General features: G+C 56.5%; 1 protein-coding gene across 7 annotated transcripts in view; it reads right to left on the bottom strand.

The window, feature by feature from the left end:
* Positions 1-6: 6 nt before the first annotated feature.
* Positions 7-16,378, bottom strand: part of SH3PXD2A (SH3 and PX domains 2A) — a 229,280-nt gene continuing 212,908 nt past the window's right edge. For all 7 annotated transcript variants that reach the window (XM_005878211.2, XM_005878213.2, XM_005878212.2 and 4 more), the window contains 5 exons: positions 11,180-11,297; positions 7,160-7,497; positions 6,053-6,102; positions 2,776-2,895; positions 7-2,005 (listed from right to left, as the gene is read on the bottom strand). In XM_005878211.2, the coding sequence (XP_005878273.1) occupies positions 35-2,005; positions 2,776-2,895; positions 6,053-6,102; positions 7,160-7,497; positions 11,180-11,297 (2,597 nt within the window). In that variant the 3' untranslated portion in view covers positions 7-34. The remainder of the gene's footprint in view (positions 2,006-2,775; positions 2,896-6,052; positions 6,103-7,159; positions 7,498-11,179; positions 11,298-16,378) is intronic.

Genomic DNA, 16,378 nt, shown 5'->3' with positions numbered 1-16,378 from the left:
CTCATCCACACTAGGCTGGAAGGACCCGTGCCCGTTAGTTCTTTTTCTCCAGGTAGTTGGAGGGCACCCAGCCTTTGAAGGGCTTCACCCCGTCTAGGATCTGGCAGTACCACCAGCCATTGGGGTTCCTCTCCAGGACCTCCATGGACACACCCTCCTGGAAGCCCGCCGTCTCCTCGTCCCCCTCGTAGTCTGCGATGGACACATACACATCTTTGAGGTTGTTGTGGATGAACTGGGACTTCTCGATAGGCTTGGGGCGCACGGGGGACACGGGGATACCGTTGCGCTGGGTGGGCAGCAGAGGGCTGTCTGAGCCCTGGCTGGCGGCCCGCTCGGCCAGGCGGCCCTTGGCCTCTGCAGCCGCCGAGCGGGCGGTGCTGAAGGAGGAGTTACGGCGGACGCCTCGGAGGCCGTCGGTGGCTGTGAGCGACTCGTTCCTCCGGAGGGCGCAGGACAGGTTGTTGTCCTTGGGTGGTGGGGACACGAACACCGACTGGGGCCTCACCGCCACCTGCCGAACCCCATTCCTCATCTTCACCACCCCAGCACCCGAGGTCTTGCTGAAGCCCCCAGGAGGCTTGGAGGGGATGGGCGGCGTGGCCCTCTTGCTCTGGTTGACGGTATTCAGCGCTTGGACCCGCTTCTCGATCTTCTCCAGGCTGTCCGACTTGCCCTCCTTCTGCTTGCTCTTGGCGGTCACGGCGTCCGGCTCTTTGCCAGAGGGGTCAGGTGGCTCATTCTCACCCAGCACCAAGTAGTGGGAAGGGGCCCAGCCCTCCAACTCCCCAAACCTCACATACCACCAGCCGCTTTCCAACTTCTCGAGCACCTGCACCTCCACGCCTGCGGGGAAACTGATCTCCGAGTCCTGGACCTTCTGGTAGGCACTACACGTCACGTAGGAGGTGGCCTGCCCTTCCCGCCCCTTTTTGGTGGGACATGGGGGCGTGGCAGCTGGGAGGGTGATGAGGTCAGCCGAGCCTCTCCTGGACCCCTCGTTGGGACCCTCGGAGGCTGTCTGGGGGGGCAGCTCGGAGTCCTCACTCTTGGAGCCCTTGAGGCCTCCCCGGAGCTGGCCTGTGGGTCTCAGCTGGCGCCGTAAAGTGCTGATGTCCATCTTCTCTTGACTCTGGGACTCTGCTCTGTTCAGGAATGGCTTGGGCCGGACAGATGGCTTGGCCCGAGCACAGGAGGTCAGCCCGGCCTTCAGGTCAGCGTCCTTCTTCGCTCCGACCTTGGGGGTGCCGCGGATGCCTGCGTCCGAGGCAGAACGGGGCTTCAGGTCGCTGCTGGGCTTGGACAGGGAGGAAGAGGAGGAGGAGGAGGAGGAGCAGGTGGTGTTGATGGTGATGGACGAGGAGAAGGAGGCCGAGGAGTGGTTCTTCCCCAGTTCCGCCTGGGCGTTTTTCTCTGCCTTGAGCTTTAGGAGCGAGGACGATTTTGGGGAGTCTGATTTGGGGGAGTTTTTCCTGGCAAGGGACAGTGGGGAGCCTCCTGGGGAGTCACTGTCCCGGGAGGACCGTCTGGCTGACAGGGTGTCCTCTGCACAGGGCCGGAAGCCCTCGTTCTCATAGATGGTCTCCTCTTCCAGGGCCACGTCCTCGGAGGACCCGCCCACCTTGAAGCGGGCCCGCTGCAGGGAGGAGGCCGGCGAGGGCCTGTGGGGCTGGGCCAGCCGCTTGTCCCCCGAGCCTCTGTCCTCCGTGGGCTCCTCACTCAGCTCTGGCTCCGAGTCGAAGCCAAAGGCAGGGATGTCATACTCAGGCTCTTCGTACTTGAGCTTCAGCGGGGAGTCCTGGCTCTCGGCAGTGCCTGCCGGACCCTCCTCAGCCTCCTTGGGCTTGCTGGGGGGCGCCGGTGGGGGGACCTTGGGCCGGGTCAGGGTGCTCGTGCGGCGGCTCAGGTTGGGCTTCTTGCGCTTATCGATGTAGGACGCGGGGGCCCAGCCCTCCTTCTCACCAATCTGCACGTACCACCAGCCGCCCGAGTTTTTGTCGATGACCTAGGGGGAAGGGGCGGGCAGGCCAGTGAGTTGGGAGGGTCACTGGGACTCTGTGATGAGCTAGCTAGGAGCTTCATTCATACTGTGGCTCTAGGAGACGTTATCTCCATTTGCAGGTGAGCCACCTGAGCCACCGAGTAAGTGGCCCAGGGCCCAATGTAGTGAGTGATGGGTCGGAATTCAAACCCAGATCTCTATCATCTCCTAGCTGGGGGGATCCTGCTGTTCAGGTCCCTCTCCCCTGGCCCTCCAAGCCTCTCAACACGCTGGTCGGGCTGGCCCCCTCTCAGATCCCTGTTCCTTCTTCCCCTAAGTTACTGCACTTAGAAGAGGCACTGTACCCAGTCCCAACAAAACCAAATCGCCAAGGACCCATATGTATAAAAAGAACTACCATTCCACCACTCCCATCCTCCTCCCACCTCCGATATTGCTAGGTCTCCCCTGGGTGACCCTAAAAGGGTTCCTCAGGTCGGAAGAGAATGGGAAGATGCAGGTGAGTTGAACTGGGAGATATGGCCTGAGGCCAGAGCTTCCCTACAGAGCACAGCCCAGCTGTCCCACTGCCTGTGGTCATTTCACTGCACTGGGCGGAGACACGAGTCCTGGGTTCTAGTCCTGACTTTGGCACTTACTAGCTTGATGGACCTTGTTTCCGCACCGTCCCTGCTTGCCCCTCAGGCACAGTGCCAGGAAGACAGAGAAGGGCAACGTGGCAGGTCTCTGGCCAGCCTGAGTGAAAACCCTCAGCCTCAGGGCCCAAGGCTCACCTCTGCCTTCTGTCCACCCCGAAAGCTGATCCCGTCAGAAATGCAGGACTGGAATTCGGCAATGGTGTAGTACTCCACCTCAACAGAAGGGGGCTCTGGTGGCTTCGGCAGCTGGAACCCCTGAGGTAGAGAAGGACGCAGTGAGCAAAACCTACCTGATCAGACAGACCGCAATGGTAGTGAGCGTGGCATTCACAGGAGTGGACAGTAGCTGACCTGAGTATCTGTCATTCTCTTCACTAGGATTTCTAAGAACTGGCTTCGGCAGCTGGAACCCCTGAGGTAGAGAAGGACTCAGTGAGCAAAACCCACCTGATCAGACCACAATGGTAGTGAGCGTGGCATTCACAGGAGTGGACAGCAGCTGACCTGAGTATCTATCATTCTCTTCACTAGGATTTCTAAGAAGACCTAGGGCTCACTCGGGACTTGTCCGAGCCTTCAGAATGATCCTTTCTGAACAGTGATGTCCACCCTTCCATCTCTGGAGGTCCAGTTATCTGAAGCCTCAACAGCTAGTTCCCAAAACGAAAATTAAAAAAATGGCCCTGACTGGTTTGGCTCAGTGGATAGAGCATTGGCCTGTGGACTCAAGGGTCCCAGGTTTGATTCCGGTCATGGGCATCAAAAGAAAAAAAAAAAGAAAGAAAATTTAAAAAATGGAGAAATCATTGTAACAAAGTCTGCGGACACTGCCCTGTTGGAGAGGACAACCACTGTTCTTAAGTCTAAAAGAGGAGCCGCAGGGGTGACATCCGGCTGTAGGGGCAGAGCTGGGACACAGCCATCTCCACGCGTGGGGTGCGAGTGTGAGGGGGCATGGGACTGGGTGAGAAGACCTTGGTTGGTCATCACGATGCTGCCACACGTCAGGCAGGCACTGATTACACTCTGGACCCTCCACCGGTGGGCCGAGGAACACACTGGAGAGCCTGAATGTCTTCAGACGCTGGCACATCAATATCTAACCACAACATTCAAGGAAGGACATTTGGAATCTGGCCACGGCCAGTGACTTGTGAACCTCATTCATTTATTTTACAAATGTTTCCTGTGGGTCTACTGGGTGTCAGACTCGAGTCTAAGGCACTGGGCAACCAGTAGTGAACCAAAAGGATGACACCCCCATTGGCCCTCACAGAGCAGATGTTCTAGTTGCACCTGTTCTCTATCCTGGCCAAAAGGTACTTCGTGCCTCTCCATTACTCCCAGTATGTCCTTGTATCACACAAAGGGGTTAAAACAAAACATGTTTTGAATAGGATGTGTGTGTGTGGGAGACTAGGGAGGGGGGAGTAGCTGTGTTGTAACAAGAAGACCTCGAAAGACCTCTCGGCCTTGCAGCTGGGCACATGTGGGCTCCAACCCCAGCTCAGCAATTTACCAGCTGCACGGCCTTAGCCCTGACCTCGCTGAGCCTCAGTTTCCTGACCTATACAATGGAACTAAAACAGGCTCATTAAGAGGATTGCTGAGAGCCTGGCTGGCGTGGCTCAGTGGTTGAGCATTAACCTATAACCGAGAGGTCACAGTTCGATTCCCAGCCAGGGCATATGCCTGAGTTTCGGGCTCATCCCCAGTATGGGGCCTGCAGGAGGCAGCCGATCAATGATTCTCTCTCACTGATGTTTCTAGCTCTCTCTCCCTTTCCCTTCCTCTCTGATATATATATATATATTTTTAAAGAGGATTACAGAGATAAGATACTAACTTACTAACTTCTGGTCCAGCCAGGGGCACAGGAAGAGCTCCATAAGTAAAAGCCAAAGCTCAACACTCCTCCTGAAACAACACCCTATCCTCTGCCTTCATTATCCTTCAAGGCCCAGCAAGTCCTGACCCAGCCAGTTACAACTCAGTTGCCTGCGGTCAGAGTGAGCGAAGGTGGGAGGACTGGGTATGATTCAGTCCACTTTCCCTACCCTGATGCCTGGCCCTGCAGCCGTGCATGTGAGCTGATGTGGCCCAGGCCCCAGCACAGCCCAGACCCCTGGCCAAGTGGGATTCGGCCGGGCCTCGCTGGAAACAGCAGCCCTGCCTCAGCAAGCCCTGCGTTTGGTAAGTGTGGAAGGAATTACCCCATTCTTGCCAAAATCAAGTCTGCCCAAACATAATTAGCTGAGCCTGAGAGAAACGGCAGGAAAGAACTTGCTGTTTAGTTGTGTAAAACACAGGGAAAAGGGAGACAGAAACTCCGCTGGGGCTGGTGGCCAGGGCAAGGCGGTCGCATTTCCAGGGGCCAAATCTTCAATAATCCCGTTTACTGAAGGCCCGCTTCTCCAGGAACTGCCGCTATCCCCCAACCCTGGGCAGTCGGCACTGATCACAGTAACCCTCGCTGTTAGCCCAGATGTGACTTCAGAAATCTGTTTCCACACGGAGTCACAGGTAGTCCCCCCAACAGTCCCAGCTGACACAGGAAATGGAAACCTGACCATCAGCCCCCAGTACCCATCATCTCACTTCACCCTTACGACAGCCCTGGGAGATGGCTGGTACTTACAGATGAGACAACTGAGGCTTGTGCGGGGAAGCAACTTGCCCCGGGGGTGGCTGTTCCTAAGTGTCAGGGTGGAATATGAATCCATGCTTGGCAGACTTGAGCCCCATTCTTTCCACACATCTCACTGCCGCTGATAACAGTTCTCTGCTCTAGGGCTCTCGGTCTGCCACCAGCATCACCGCTGGCCCCAGCCCAGCACTCTGAGTGCACAGCTGTGTCCCTGATGGTCTGGGTACCAGGAAGTCCCACCCACAGGTGCCAGGCACCCCAGCAGCACTGAGCATCTTTAAGCTTTAGCATAAAAGCCAGCCCTGGCCATCGACCCCTCCTCCTGGAGGATGCTCACTGGTCTGCCCTCTGCCCTCCTGGCTCTGGCATCCACCACCTCCAGCGGGCATTCCTAAGCAAGGAAGGCAAGGCTGAAAGGTGTCCAGGCTCACATGGACAGCAGCTGCATTTCAAGCCCCTGGCAATGCCCTGGCTGGACACTCGCCGGCCAGTCTAAATGTTTATGTCTGCCAGTGCAGTGGCCGGGATGGATTTATTTAGCTTTGGAGTGCAGAGCGTTTTTGATTATAAACTGTCTAGCTAGGTCCCCCAAAAGGTTGGAATCTGCAGGCTTCCCTCTCTGCCCCCAGCCCCACAAAGCTGAAGGCCCAGCGGGGCCCTGGGAAACCTCTGGACCAGCAGGCTTTGCAGTGTGACAGCCAATTGACTGGGGCTGCTGCAGGGCATCCCCAGGAAGGGAACAGACAGACGAGGTGTGGCACATACCAGGCTGGATTCTCTGCGAGGTGGAGGCCTTGTCCTTAGGTTGGGGGAGCCTGGAAGAAGACACATGGTATAAAGAATGCCAGCCAGACGCCGGGCAACACGACCTGTACCTGCTTCCCTGGGCATAACCACCCTTAGGTTCTGGGAAGTTCCTGCGTGGACCCATGCTCTCACTTCCCTGGCTGTGCTGCTGGGGGTTGGGGGGCGCCACGGACCCACTGAGGTGATGTGCACATTGTGAAATAATGTGCAGACACTGAGGAGGCGTTTTTGAGGAGAAAGGGTATATAGCTTTATCCAAGTGCATAGAGTATCAAAGTTTGGAGCCGAACCCGTGTCTCTCGGGCGCTCACTACTGAATCCCTAGAAGCTGGCTCAATTCCAGGCTAGCGGCGATGCCCTCAGATTTCCCAACTGCTTGCCTAAAAGACTGCAGGCACAGAGCTGACTTAACCATGTTTAGAATCAAAACAGCTTTCCTCCAGATTTAAGGCCGGCTGGACACACACAGAAGCTTGTCTCTCATAATAGAGAACAGTTTAACCCCCAAACGAAGGCTCTGTGAGCCAAAGACGCACGAGATTCAGAGGGTGCCTGAGAGCCGGTTCCTCCCGTGCGAAGGAAGGAGATCCCTGAAGAATGCCCCTTAAAAATATGCTCGTGCAGAGAGGTAAAGCCAGCCTGTCCATGTCTTTTTGGTTTCTAGCAACTGGGGGAAGGCAATCAGGACGGAGGGGGAAGGCCCAGAAAGATGTTCCTCTATCAGCAAAGCAGCCTTGCACCTTCGGCTCATTCCACAGCCCGGGGGCTACACTTCTCTACAAAGTGAGCACTCCGGGCCCTCCACTAGGGACGGGAATGCCAGCACCTTTTACACTCATGTAATTTGTCTTCAGTGGAGCAGTGGGGAGGAATTGCCTTGTCCACTCTTGTAATTAGCATGAGACAAGTGGGCAGAGTGAGGCTGGGGTCAGGGGTGAGGGGTCATCAATATATCAAGAAGAAAAGGACATGGGGTCCTGCACACCCCTCTAGCTTTCCTTGCACCCCATGCCCACTCTATAAATTGCTTTGCAGCAAGGACCCGGGGCTCGGCAAGGCTCTTACTGATCTGGGCCCGCTGAGGGGCAATCCTGGCCACAGCTGGGGAGCCCTGGGCCAGCTTGGAGACGGTCCTCTCGGGGATCCCCAGGGCGCTGCCGTTGGAGGCGTTGCAGAGGATGGGCAGGCTGATCTCCTTCTTGGCAATGGGGGCCTCTGGGCCCTCGCCTTCGGCTGGGGGCGTCTCTTTGTCCCCTGATGTCTTCTTGTTCAACAGGTTGCTGATCTCCATGATGTTCCCAATGATCTCCACTGGGCCCGCCAGATTCTTCTTCCGAGCTGGCAGGTCATCCTTGGCTTTCTTCAGGTAGGAGGCTGGTGCCCAGCCTTCTTTGCCCAAGTACCTATGGGGGAGGAGTGGGACACGGGGCATTAGAGCACTGAGGCCTGACCTCACACCCCTCCCAGGCCCAGGCTCCATCGGGCCTTGCCCAGCAGAGCCTTTTCTACGGTGTTCAGCAGACACTTGGCATTCCCACTCCTCCAGAGAGAACCGGAACCGGGCAGGTGGAAAAGACACCTTAAACACCACTTCTTCCCATCCCCTTGCTCTCTCTGATCCCTCTTGGTGTGAGTGCTCACACTCTGCAAAGTCAGGCAAATGTGGGACCTTCAGGTTAAAAGATTCCTCAAATTGTGGGTTGCCCGAAAGGTAGATTTCATAACAGCCTGCTACCTCGCAATAAGTAGAGGGCAACTGTAGAGATAAGAAATGAGAAGGTGTCTTGAGTTAAATGTCCTATTGGAAAGGGAAGTATTATTATCAGAGAGGCGAAGAGGTAGCCCAGGTGACTTAGAAAATCCAAGTTCTGGTCAAAGTCCCTACCCAGGAGCTCAATTTCTTTCTCTTGGGCCAAAATGCAGGGATAGCCCTAGTTGGTCTGGCTCAGTGGATAGAGCACCGGCCTGTGGATTGAAGGGTCCTGGTTTTGATTCTGGTCAAGGGCACATGCCCGAATTGTGGGCTTGATCCCTAGTAGGGGACATGCAGGAGGCAGCTGATCAATGATTCTCTCTCATCATTGATGTTTCTATCTCTCTCCCTTCCTCTCTGAAATCAATAAAAAATATATTTTTTAAAAAATGCAGGGATAGAGTCACTGCAAAAATTTATCCAAAAGGATGAACACATTGAGACCAACTAGGAAGATATCTCTAAAGAAGAGTGACTGAGGGGGGGAAGTATTGGTACCACGCAGAAATAGCAGACAAATCAAGTTCACAGAACAAGTCCACCAACAGACCAATGCTAAAAGGAACATTTCAAATTAGTGGGGTAAGGATGGCTTAGTCAGTGAGTGACTTGGGGACAACTGATTATCCAGTTAAGAAAAACAAGCGGGATCCTGGCCTCACACTGTATCGCAAAATAAAAATGCAAGTTGCGAATACTTGCTGAATCTGGAGAGGCTGAGGATAAAGCACATGACTGGATAAAAGTAAAACCTCTGGTATGGCAAAACGAAAACAAAACCCAAAATCCCATAAACAAGAGAAAAGGCAAATGACAGGGCTGACTTCATTTTAGGCGATTCAATGACTTCTGAAAACAAGCTTCCCCTCCTTTTGCCCCTCCATGGGGTTGAGCTTCTACCCAAACCCCTGGGAGCTCCTTTCCTCGTCCAGGAGTTGTCCATGCCCCTGAGTCTGGTCTGTGATGTCCCTGTCTGCTTCCTGGGACACATCTGGCTCTTTGGAATGGCTCCTCCATACCAGATGTCTGACAAGCCCCTCTCCCCTGCCTCTCCATCTGACCTTGCTCTTGGGCACTCATTAGGTGGGAGAAAAGGGAATGTGCAAGAAGTTTCTATCAGCATGTCTTGAGCTTTGCTGGAAAGCTTGGGTAGGGGTGGCTTTCCCTGTGTATGCCACAGGTACAAGCAGGCAGGCTGACCCACGCTCGCCCATCTGGCTTCCTGTTTGGGGCCTGGAAGGCAGACATCAGTGAACAAATGGATGGAAACCATGGAGCTAACAGACAGAAGCACAGAATTTCAGGGGTGGGTGGAAGCAACTACTCAAGATGCCTAATCTTGGCAACAACCAAGGCTCAGAAAAGCAAAGCAAGTAGCAGAGGGTCACACAGCTAGCTGGTGGCAGCATCTGGCTCAGAAGCGGGAGCTCCCGAATCTCGGAGAAAAGAGGAAGAGGAAGCTGCCGGCTGCTGCAGGTGCTTTGCTGAGAACACTGGAGAGGTGGGGAGCAGGGTGTCATGGGAGTGACGGTCAGGCCAGCTCACTGCCCCGAGTGCTCCCGTTTCAAATCCTGTGTGTTCCTTCGCTGTTACATGGATAAAATTAGATTCCAGGCGGAGAAAGGCGAGGGAATCAGGAGCGGCTGTGTGTGTGTCTGGGTCCAACTCGGCTCACATCTGCTTTCCAGCTCTGGAGCATGGAATGACTCCAGAGGGAAGCAAACTGGAAAAGGAGATGGAGGGAGAGGGAGGGGGTGTGTGGGGGATGGGGGTGGAGAAGAAAGACAGGAAATGAGGATCAACACAGAGCCTGGAATGTTGGGAAATGGCATATTTAAGGGGGTGTCTGGCAGCCTTCTTAAGGTGGAACCCTTTCAGCAGGGCTTTCTCAGTTGAAGCTCCCGCTGGCTAAAGGGATAGACCATGGGGACAAGAGTTGACTAGAAAAAGCAGCACGAAGTGGCTTTATTGGTCATTTTAGAAAACGCAAAAAAACAAACAACAAAAGAAAACAAAAGCCAGCAGCTTTGTAGATAACCTCCCGGCAAGTGGTCCAGGTAACCAGCCTGCCAGACCGATCGCCGGCTTCCTACGCCAGACACATGGTTGTTGGATTTGGGGTTGGCGCTAGTTTCCACTGCTGAGAGCACATGTATGTCTACGGGCAGGGCTTTGGGCAGCACACATCCAGGCACACAGTCCTGACCCACCTAACCAGACAGAAAGGGACACCTCAGCCCTCCTGACTGACATGCACAGGGTCAGGGCAGCTATGTCCTGTCAGGTCACACTGAAGTTCAATCCCATGAGGCCAGTGACCTTCATCCTACCCATCAGCACCGACCAATCTCAACACCATCAGCGTTGGCCGGTTGGCGTGGTCTGAGCAACCATCTCTGAGGGCCCGCACCACCTTGGCCAATCCTGTCCCCATGGTGGGAGACAGCCTAGAGCATGCATCCTGCCCACAGTGGGTCTAGGGTGCCCAGGTGTGGTGGGCCGGCAAGTTGGTCCCCAAGCCCACAGATGTGGGGCTATCTCTGCCAGCCTGGTTATGGGTAGAGAAGAAAGAAATTGGACAAAATCACCACAGCTGAGCAGGTCCCAAAGGAACCAAAACATTTCCTGAGAGTAAGGCTCCCTGAGGGTGGCGCTGGCCTGGAGTTCCAGGGCAGAGGGGACTGGAGGGGCAGGACTCGGTAGGGGAGAGGTGGGGTGAAGCCCACGGGTTTTGTTTGTTTCCAGGAGCATCAGAGAAGCTCCGAACTCCCCTCCTACTCCCCAATGGGTTTCTCAGCTGGGGAGTGTGAGCAGGCCCTGGGAGAGGGAGGAGCAGAAGGAAGAGGCCTCTGAACCAGGCCTGGGCTCAGCTCTCACAACCACATGAGCCAGCCCTGCAAAGGGGACAGCTGGGGACAGCCGGAGTGCTGAGCCGTGGGGACGCCAGCGCTCCAGGCGGCCTGAGCTGCAGAGCACACCAGGCAGCAGCCAAAACTGGACGCAGAAAACCAAATTCAGATGCGCCGGACCCTCTTGGCAGTGGCATGGGTCTTGCAGGGGAGCGATTGCACCATCGCCTGCAAGCTGGGCCGGAGCCCCTGTGCCCTGCTGGCGGCCGCTCAGGCTCTGCTTTACGTGTCCTGGGAGAGGATCTACGAAATGAGCAATCTCTGTTTGGGATGTTCAGCTGTGCAGGCTCAGAGCCGCCAAGCCAGGGCCGTGGGTGCAAAGCTGCTGTCGGTATCTACTCGCCATCTGGTGTCCCCGGCCACTCAGCAGTATCTACCTGCTCTGCTGCTCAGGGCATCTCGCTCCTCTGCTGGGGCTCCTACCTGATGTACCACCAGCCCTCCAAGTTCTTCCTGATCACCTCCACGGTGACGCCCTTCTCAAAGCCAATCTCGTCCTTGCTTTGGCTGGTGTAAGGCTGCACAGTGACATACTTCTCCTCTGTGGGTGGCAGGACAAGCAAGAAAGCACAATTACTTGAGATTGGGATGCGCTCCTCCTTCCTGCCTCTTCCTCCCCCCTGGCCTGGCCTTGCTTAGCTGGTTGCCAAGGTGCACTGGGTCAGCATCTGGCTCTTCCAGGGAAGAGAAGGGACCAGGCTTCATCGCTGCTCCCAGTGTGTGCCAAAGCCAGCCAGGGCCTCAGGTGGTCTGGCAAAACCCTGGGCAACACCAAGGCTCTCCCGGCCTCCTAGCCCAGTAACAGTAGCCAGGCTGCCGGGGCCTGGAGTCCTTCGGCTCCCAGCTCCATGGGCTGAGGGCAGGGTTAGGAGGAACCTGTCCTTCACGGGGCCTGTGTTGAGAAGTCTGAGACCAAGCCTGAGTGTCCCCTGAATGCCTGGAGGCCCCACGGCACACCTCCTCTTGCCCTGAATGTGTGACACTTCTGGGTCTCGGACTTGCTCTCCTAGCCCTTCTCCACCTCAACCCCTTATCCTTCCTGTCTGGTCTTCTGAATGCTCTGGAGCCCCGTCCTCAGGGAAGCCTTACCTGACCACTCATCTGGTCATCTGGTCACCTGATCATGTGATTTCCCTGAGAGGATTTTGGGTAACACACGTTCCATGGGGCAGGTTATGTGTCTTGTTAAGATAAGGGTCCCATGGACAACGAGCACAACCAGGCAGGGCCTCAGCTCGCGGAGCCCTGAGCGAGCTGCCGTGCCCGCACATTATCTGGAGCAGCGGTCACCAACCGGTGGTCCTTGGACCACTGACGGTCCGCGAGGTCCAAAAGGTCGGTGACTGCTGGTCTGGAGGACAGCATGCCGAGCTGACCACACAGCATGGCAGATCCCCTCTGGGAGCTGCCTGCTCTGGTCTCCCAGTCCGACTGTGGGCCTGTTCAGGGTCTCCCAGGCACTGGGAAAGAGGCGCCGTGTGGGAGCTCAGGGAAGGCGTGGGAGGGCAGGCATGGGAGGCTGGGCCACATGTGTCTTCCCTGGTTCCTTCAGCCTCTCTCCTGGCAGGGGGCCCTGCTGCCTCCACATGGCTCCTTGCTCAGGCTCCCAGGGAGGTGATTCTTCCGCTTCTACTGGGGCCAGCTCTGCCTGCCTCCAGGACGCCCTGACAGCTAGAGCCACAGCTGGCTGGCCACAAACCCTGCCTCCTGGATGGAGAGCCTCCCAGAGGACCACGCAGGCTTCAGGAAGATGTACATGTCCCCACCCTGCCCTCGAGGAGAACTAGGAGCAGAGCATAGGTAGGGAAGAACCGGCCATCTGGCCACGGCCCTTGGAGGGGGCACCCTGAACCTACGTTGTCTTCTCCCGTGTGGGTGCTCCCCTGGGGCTGAGACAGTGCCTTGCACACAACAGGAGCTCCAAATGGACTGTGCGCGCGTGGATGAAGGGGCAGGCGGGGCTGAGCAGGGGCGCTGGGCCGGAGGCTTTCTGCGAGCTCAAAATAGTAGGATGCTGGCACAGAACACGAGTTTCTGAGATGCCTGCCCCCCACCTCCTGGTTTCCAGCTGTGACAATCACCCCGACTCCTTAGCTAGACCCTGGAGGGCAGCCTGGCTGAGTCTCTGGCAGCAGTGGGGGAAGGAGGCAGTTGCCACCCCAAACGCCTGTGAAAGGAAGGCCATCTGTTCATTCTTCCCTGGATTATCGGGGTCCTGTCTGCAGCCCTGTCCTGGGCTGAGATAGCAGCTCCCTTTGGGATGGAGGCAGCTGCCCTGCCAGGCTGTGAGGACAGAGCTGATGGGCCAAGGGCCGAATCTGAAAGGCCGCCAAAAGGCAGAAGGTGGGTGACGACCCGTGGGCGTCTCTTCTCCACTGTGAGCCTTTCTCAGCACCGACCGGCTCCTGGAAGCTTTCAGATTCCAGTGCAGCCGGGCCGCGAGCTGCCAGGACCGCCTGAGAACCTCCTTCGGCCAGATTCTGACTCGGCCTTTGAGAAGTTCAGTGTTCCAGAGGCCAGCCCTCCACTCTCCTGCCTGCTCCTGGTCCCGCTCCATTTTCCAGTGGGGCACGGTGTAGCCTGGCCCCGGCGGTGGCCAGAGGGGCAGCGCCAGGCCCCGGGAAGCTAGAGTTCTGAGGTTAGGAGGAGGCGAGGCCTGGGCTCCACATTTTGCCTTTGCTCAGCTGGGCTATTTTTAAAAGCCTGTGGTTCCAGCAGGAAGCCATCATTAAAGTTTTCCTAGGCAAAGTTGCTTTTGCAGAGAAAAATTACAGTCCTTCTCTCGGGAAGATCAGAGGAGCCCTGCCTGGCCGCATGGCAGAGAACACGGCCTAAACCCTGTCATGTGGGCTCAGGCTCTGGAGCTTCCAGGCCCATGCACCAGCCTCCACAGTCCCCGGGGGCGTGCCGAGGACAGAGCCCCGGGGGTCCTGTAACCACCCGCATCCCCCTGACCCTCTTGAGGTGGGCGGCACCAAGGATGTCGGCCTTCCCCAGGAGAGCTGAGCTGCTCCTGCAAAAGGCCCTTCTCTTGGTGGCCCTGAGGCCACCGAGAACACAGGTGTCTGGGAGTTTATGGGCTCCTAGCAATTTATCTGGCTGGCTCCGAGGCCTGTCCTGCCCTGGAGCTGTGTAGGCTCCAGGTGATGAAAACTCAGGGTCCTGGTTCCAGGCCGGGCAACTCTTCCAGCTGGTCTGTCTGGGGGCTTGGTTTTCTGCCACGGTTGGCTCAGACAGTGGAGGCGTGAATTTCCTCCGTGTGAACATGTGCTACGTGGAACTCAGGGCCCTAGCTCCCAGGTTTCCCCAAGGAGCAGCACAGCCAGCCCCTCCGCAGAAGCAGGGCCACACCTCCCACCTAGGGACCAGCGGGAGGATGCCCAGGCAGATGGAAATGGCCTCGGGGGGTGGTGAGAGATTCAGGTTGGTTGGGGTCTCCAGGAGAGATGCCCCTTTGGAGTTGAGGGAATGGGGACTATGAGCTCTGGGGGGCACTTGGGGCTTCTGAGAAACACCATGGCTGTGGCCACTCTGATATGCCACCCAAAGATGGTGGCAACCCCGCCCAGGAAGGGCTGGCCAGGCCGCCCGCTGGGTGAGTGGGTGGGTGGCTGCGGGGAGGTGGACAGGCCTATTTTGGTTTTGGAGGCAGGGGCTGGAGAGCCCTGCAGTTTCCAAACCACAGACGCCTCCTCTTTCCAAACACTTTCCCCTCCGTCAGCAGTCTCCCCGGCTCCCCTGTGGGCCCCCACAATTTACCCAACCCCACTGCAAGGGGCCTTTTGATTCCAAAGGCCTGGTTGGCTGAGGGAACAGGGAATGGAGGCCCTGGGGAGGCACTGCTTTTCTCTTGTCTAGTCCTATATGACCTACTGCCTGCTTCCCCCCATCAGCTCGGCTCTTTGTAACCAAGTGTCTCCTAGCCAACTTCTAGCAAGTTTTTCTTGGCTGCCTGATTTAACTTAGGGCTAAGACTGGGAAATAATGTTGTTTAGATCTCTTGTGTGTGTGTGTGTGTGTGTGAGAGAGAGAGAGAGAGAGAGAGAGAGAGAGAGAGAGAGAGAGAGAGAGAGAGAGAGAGAGAGAGAGAGAGAGAGAGAGAGAGAGAGAGAGAGAGAGAGAAGCTGTGGACTTGCATTTGCATATTTATGGGTGACCACAGAAGTATGTGTCTGGCTGGGTATTTGTACCTACATATATGTGATATATGTTTGGAGTTGTGACTATACTGCCTGTGTATCTGTGGCATGGGGGCCATGGAGCTATATGTGTACTTGTGGTATTGCTGCAGAGCTAAACATGTGTGGCCGTGAGCAGCGTGTGTGGCTGTTATTGTGACTGTGTAAATAATGTGTACATGGAGCAGTCTACATGTGGTTGCATATGTGGAATTCTGTGTACCCGTGAGTGGATGTGCAGCTGTGGGATTGGCCATCAGGGCTATGCAGAGTGGTGCGTCACTGGCTGCACGTGTCCATGTGGCTGTGGAGACAGAGTTGTACTTGGGGCTCAGTGTGTCATAGTGTTTGGAGCAGATGCTGGAGGGGATGGGAAAGGCCATGCCTTCCTCCCTGCTGCTTTTTCCAGGCCCGTGTCCCGCTGTCCTTTGCCACCAAGGCTCGGGGCTGCATCCTAGCCTGGTCCCCCAGCAATGCTGTCCCATCCCTCCTAGCTCTAGGCTGCTTTTGCTTTACATCCCACCTGTTCTTGCTGTTTCCATGACCCAGCCCCCTGCCCTGTGCTAGCCTCCGGGGTCCAACCCACACTCCATCTTCAGGACAAGCTACGCTCCTCACGGTCAGTGCTCTGAGCATGACACTTAAGCCAGCCACAGGCAGTGGCCACCCCAGAGTCCAGGCTTCCTGCTGCCTGGGGCTTGGGGACAGATACTGAACATGGTCTTATATTTGTTCAGGAACAAACTTCAGGGTCGGGGTGCAAGTCACAGGGCACCCCTGCCATTCTAGAGAGGCCAGTGCTTATCACACACCCTCTCAGCTCTCCCTGGCCCTGCCCGGAGCATACACAACACGCTCTCCCAGAGGCAGGGGAAGCTGGCCGCTCTGGCCCGGGGGTTCTGGACATGTGTCGGGGTTTGTTAGAGGCCCTCACCCACTATGTCCCCAGCTCCTGGACGTTGGAAAGGCCCTGAACCTGCAAATGTCTTGGTTCCTGATTAGCCTGGGTGGCAGACCAGGGGCCTCCATGGAATCCTCTAGATCAGCAGCTCCCCACCCCCAGTCCCAATGGCTGGTGCTGGAGATGCTGGAGGCGGCAGGCTGGGTCTGGCTCTTGCTTCCTTTCTAGTTCCCTGGGAGCTGGCTGGAGGAGGTGGGTTATGGGCTGGTCCTTCTTCCTACTCTGTCCCTAAGGAACGCTGGAACAGCTTTGGCTCAGGGAGCACCTTCTCAGGGGAGGAAGGCAATGCAGCATGTGTGTGTGTGTGTGTGTGTGTGTGTGTGTGTGTGTGATGGCCCATGAACAGATTCAGAAACACTCAGTTCTCTTAATCTGCAGTTCCCAGGACAAATGTGGCCCATCAAGTCCAACTGCTCCCCCACTGTGCCTCAGGTCCCATGACCCCCACCCCCGTACAGACAGAAACCAGAGCCACCTCCAGTG

This window comes from Myotis brandtii, unplaced genomic scaffold, assembly GCF_000412655.1.
Source record: "Myotis brandtii unplaced genomic scaffold, ASM41265v1 scaffold550, whole genome shotgun sequence".
Lineage (NCBI taxonomy): Eukaryota > Metazoa > Chordata > Mammalia > Chiroptera > Vespertilionidae > Myotis > Myotis brandtii.
This window is presented reverse-complemented; position numbering and strand designations above follow the sequence as displayed.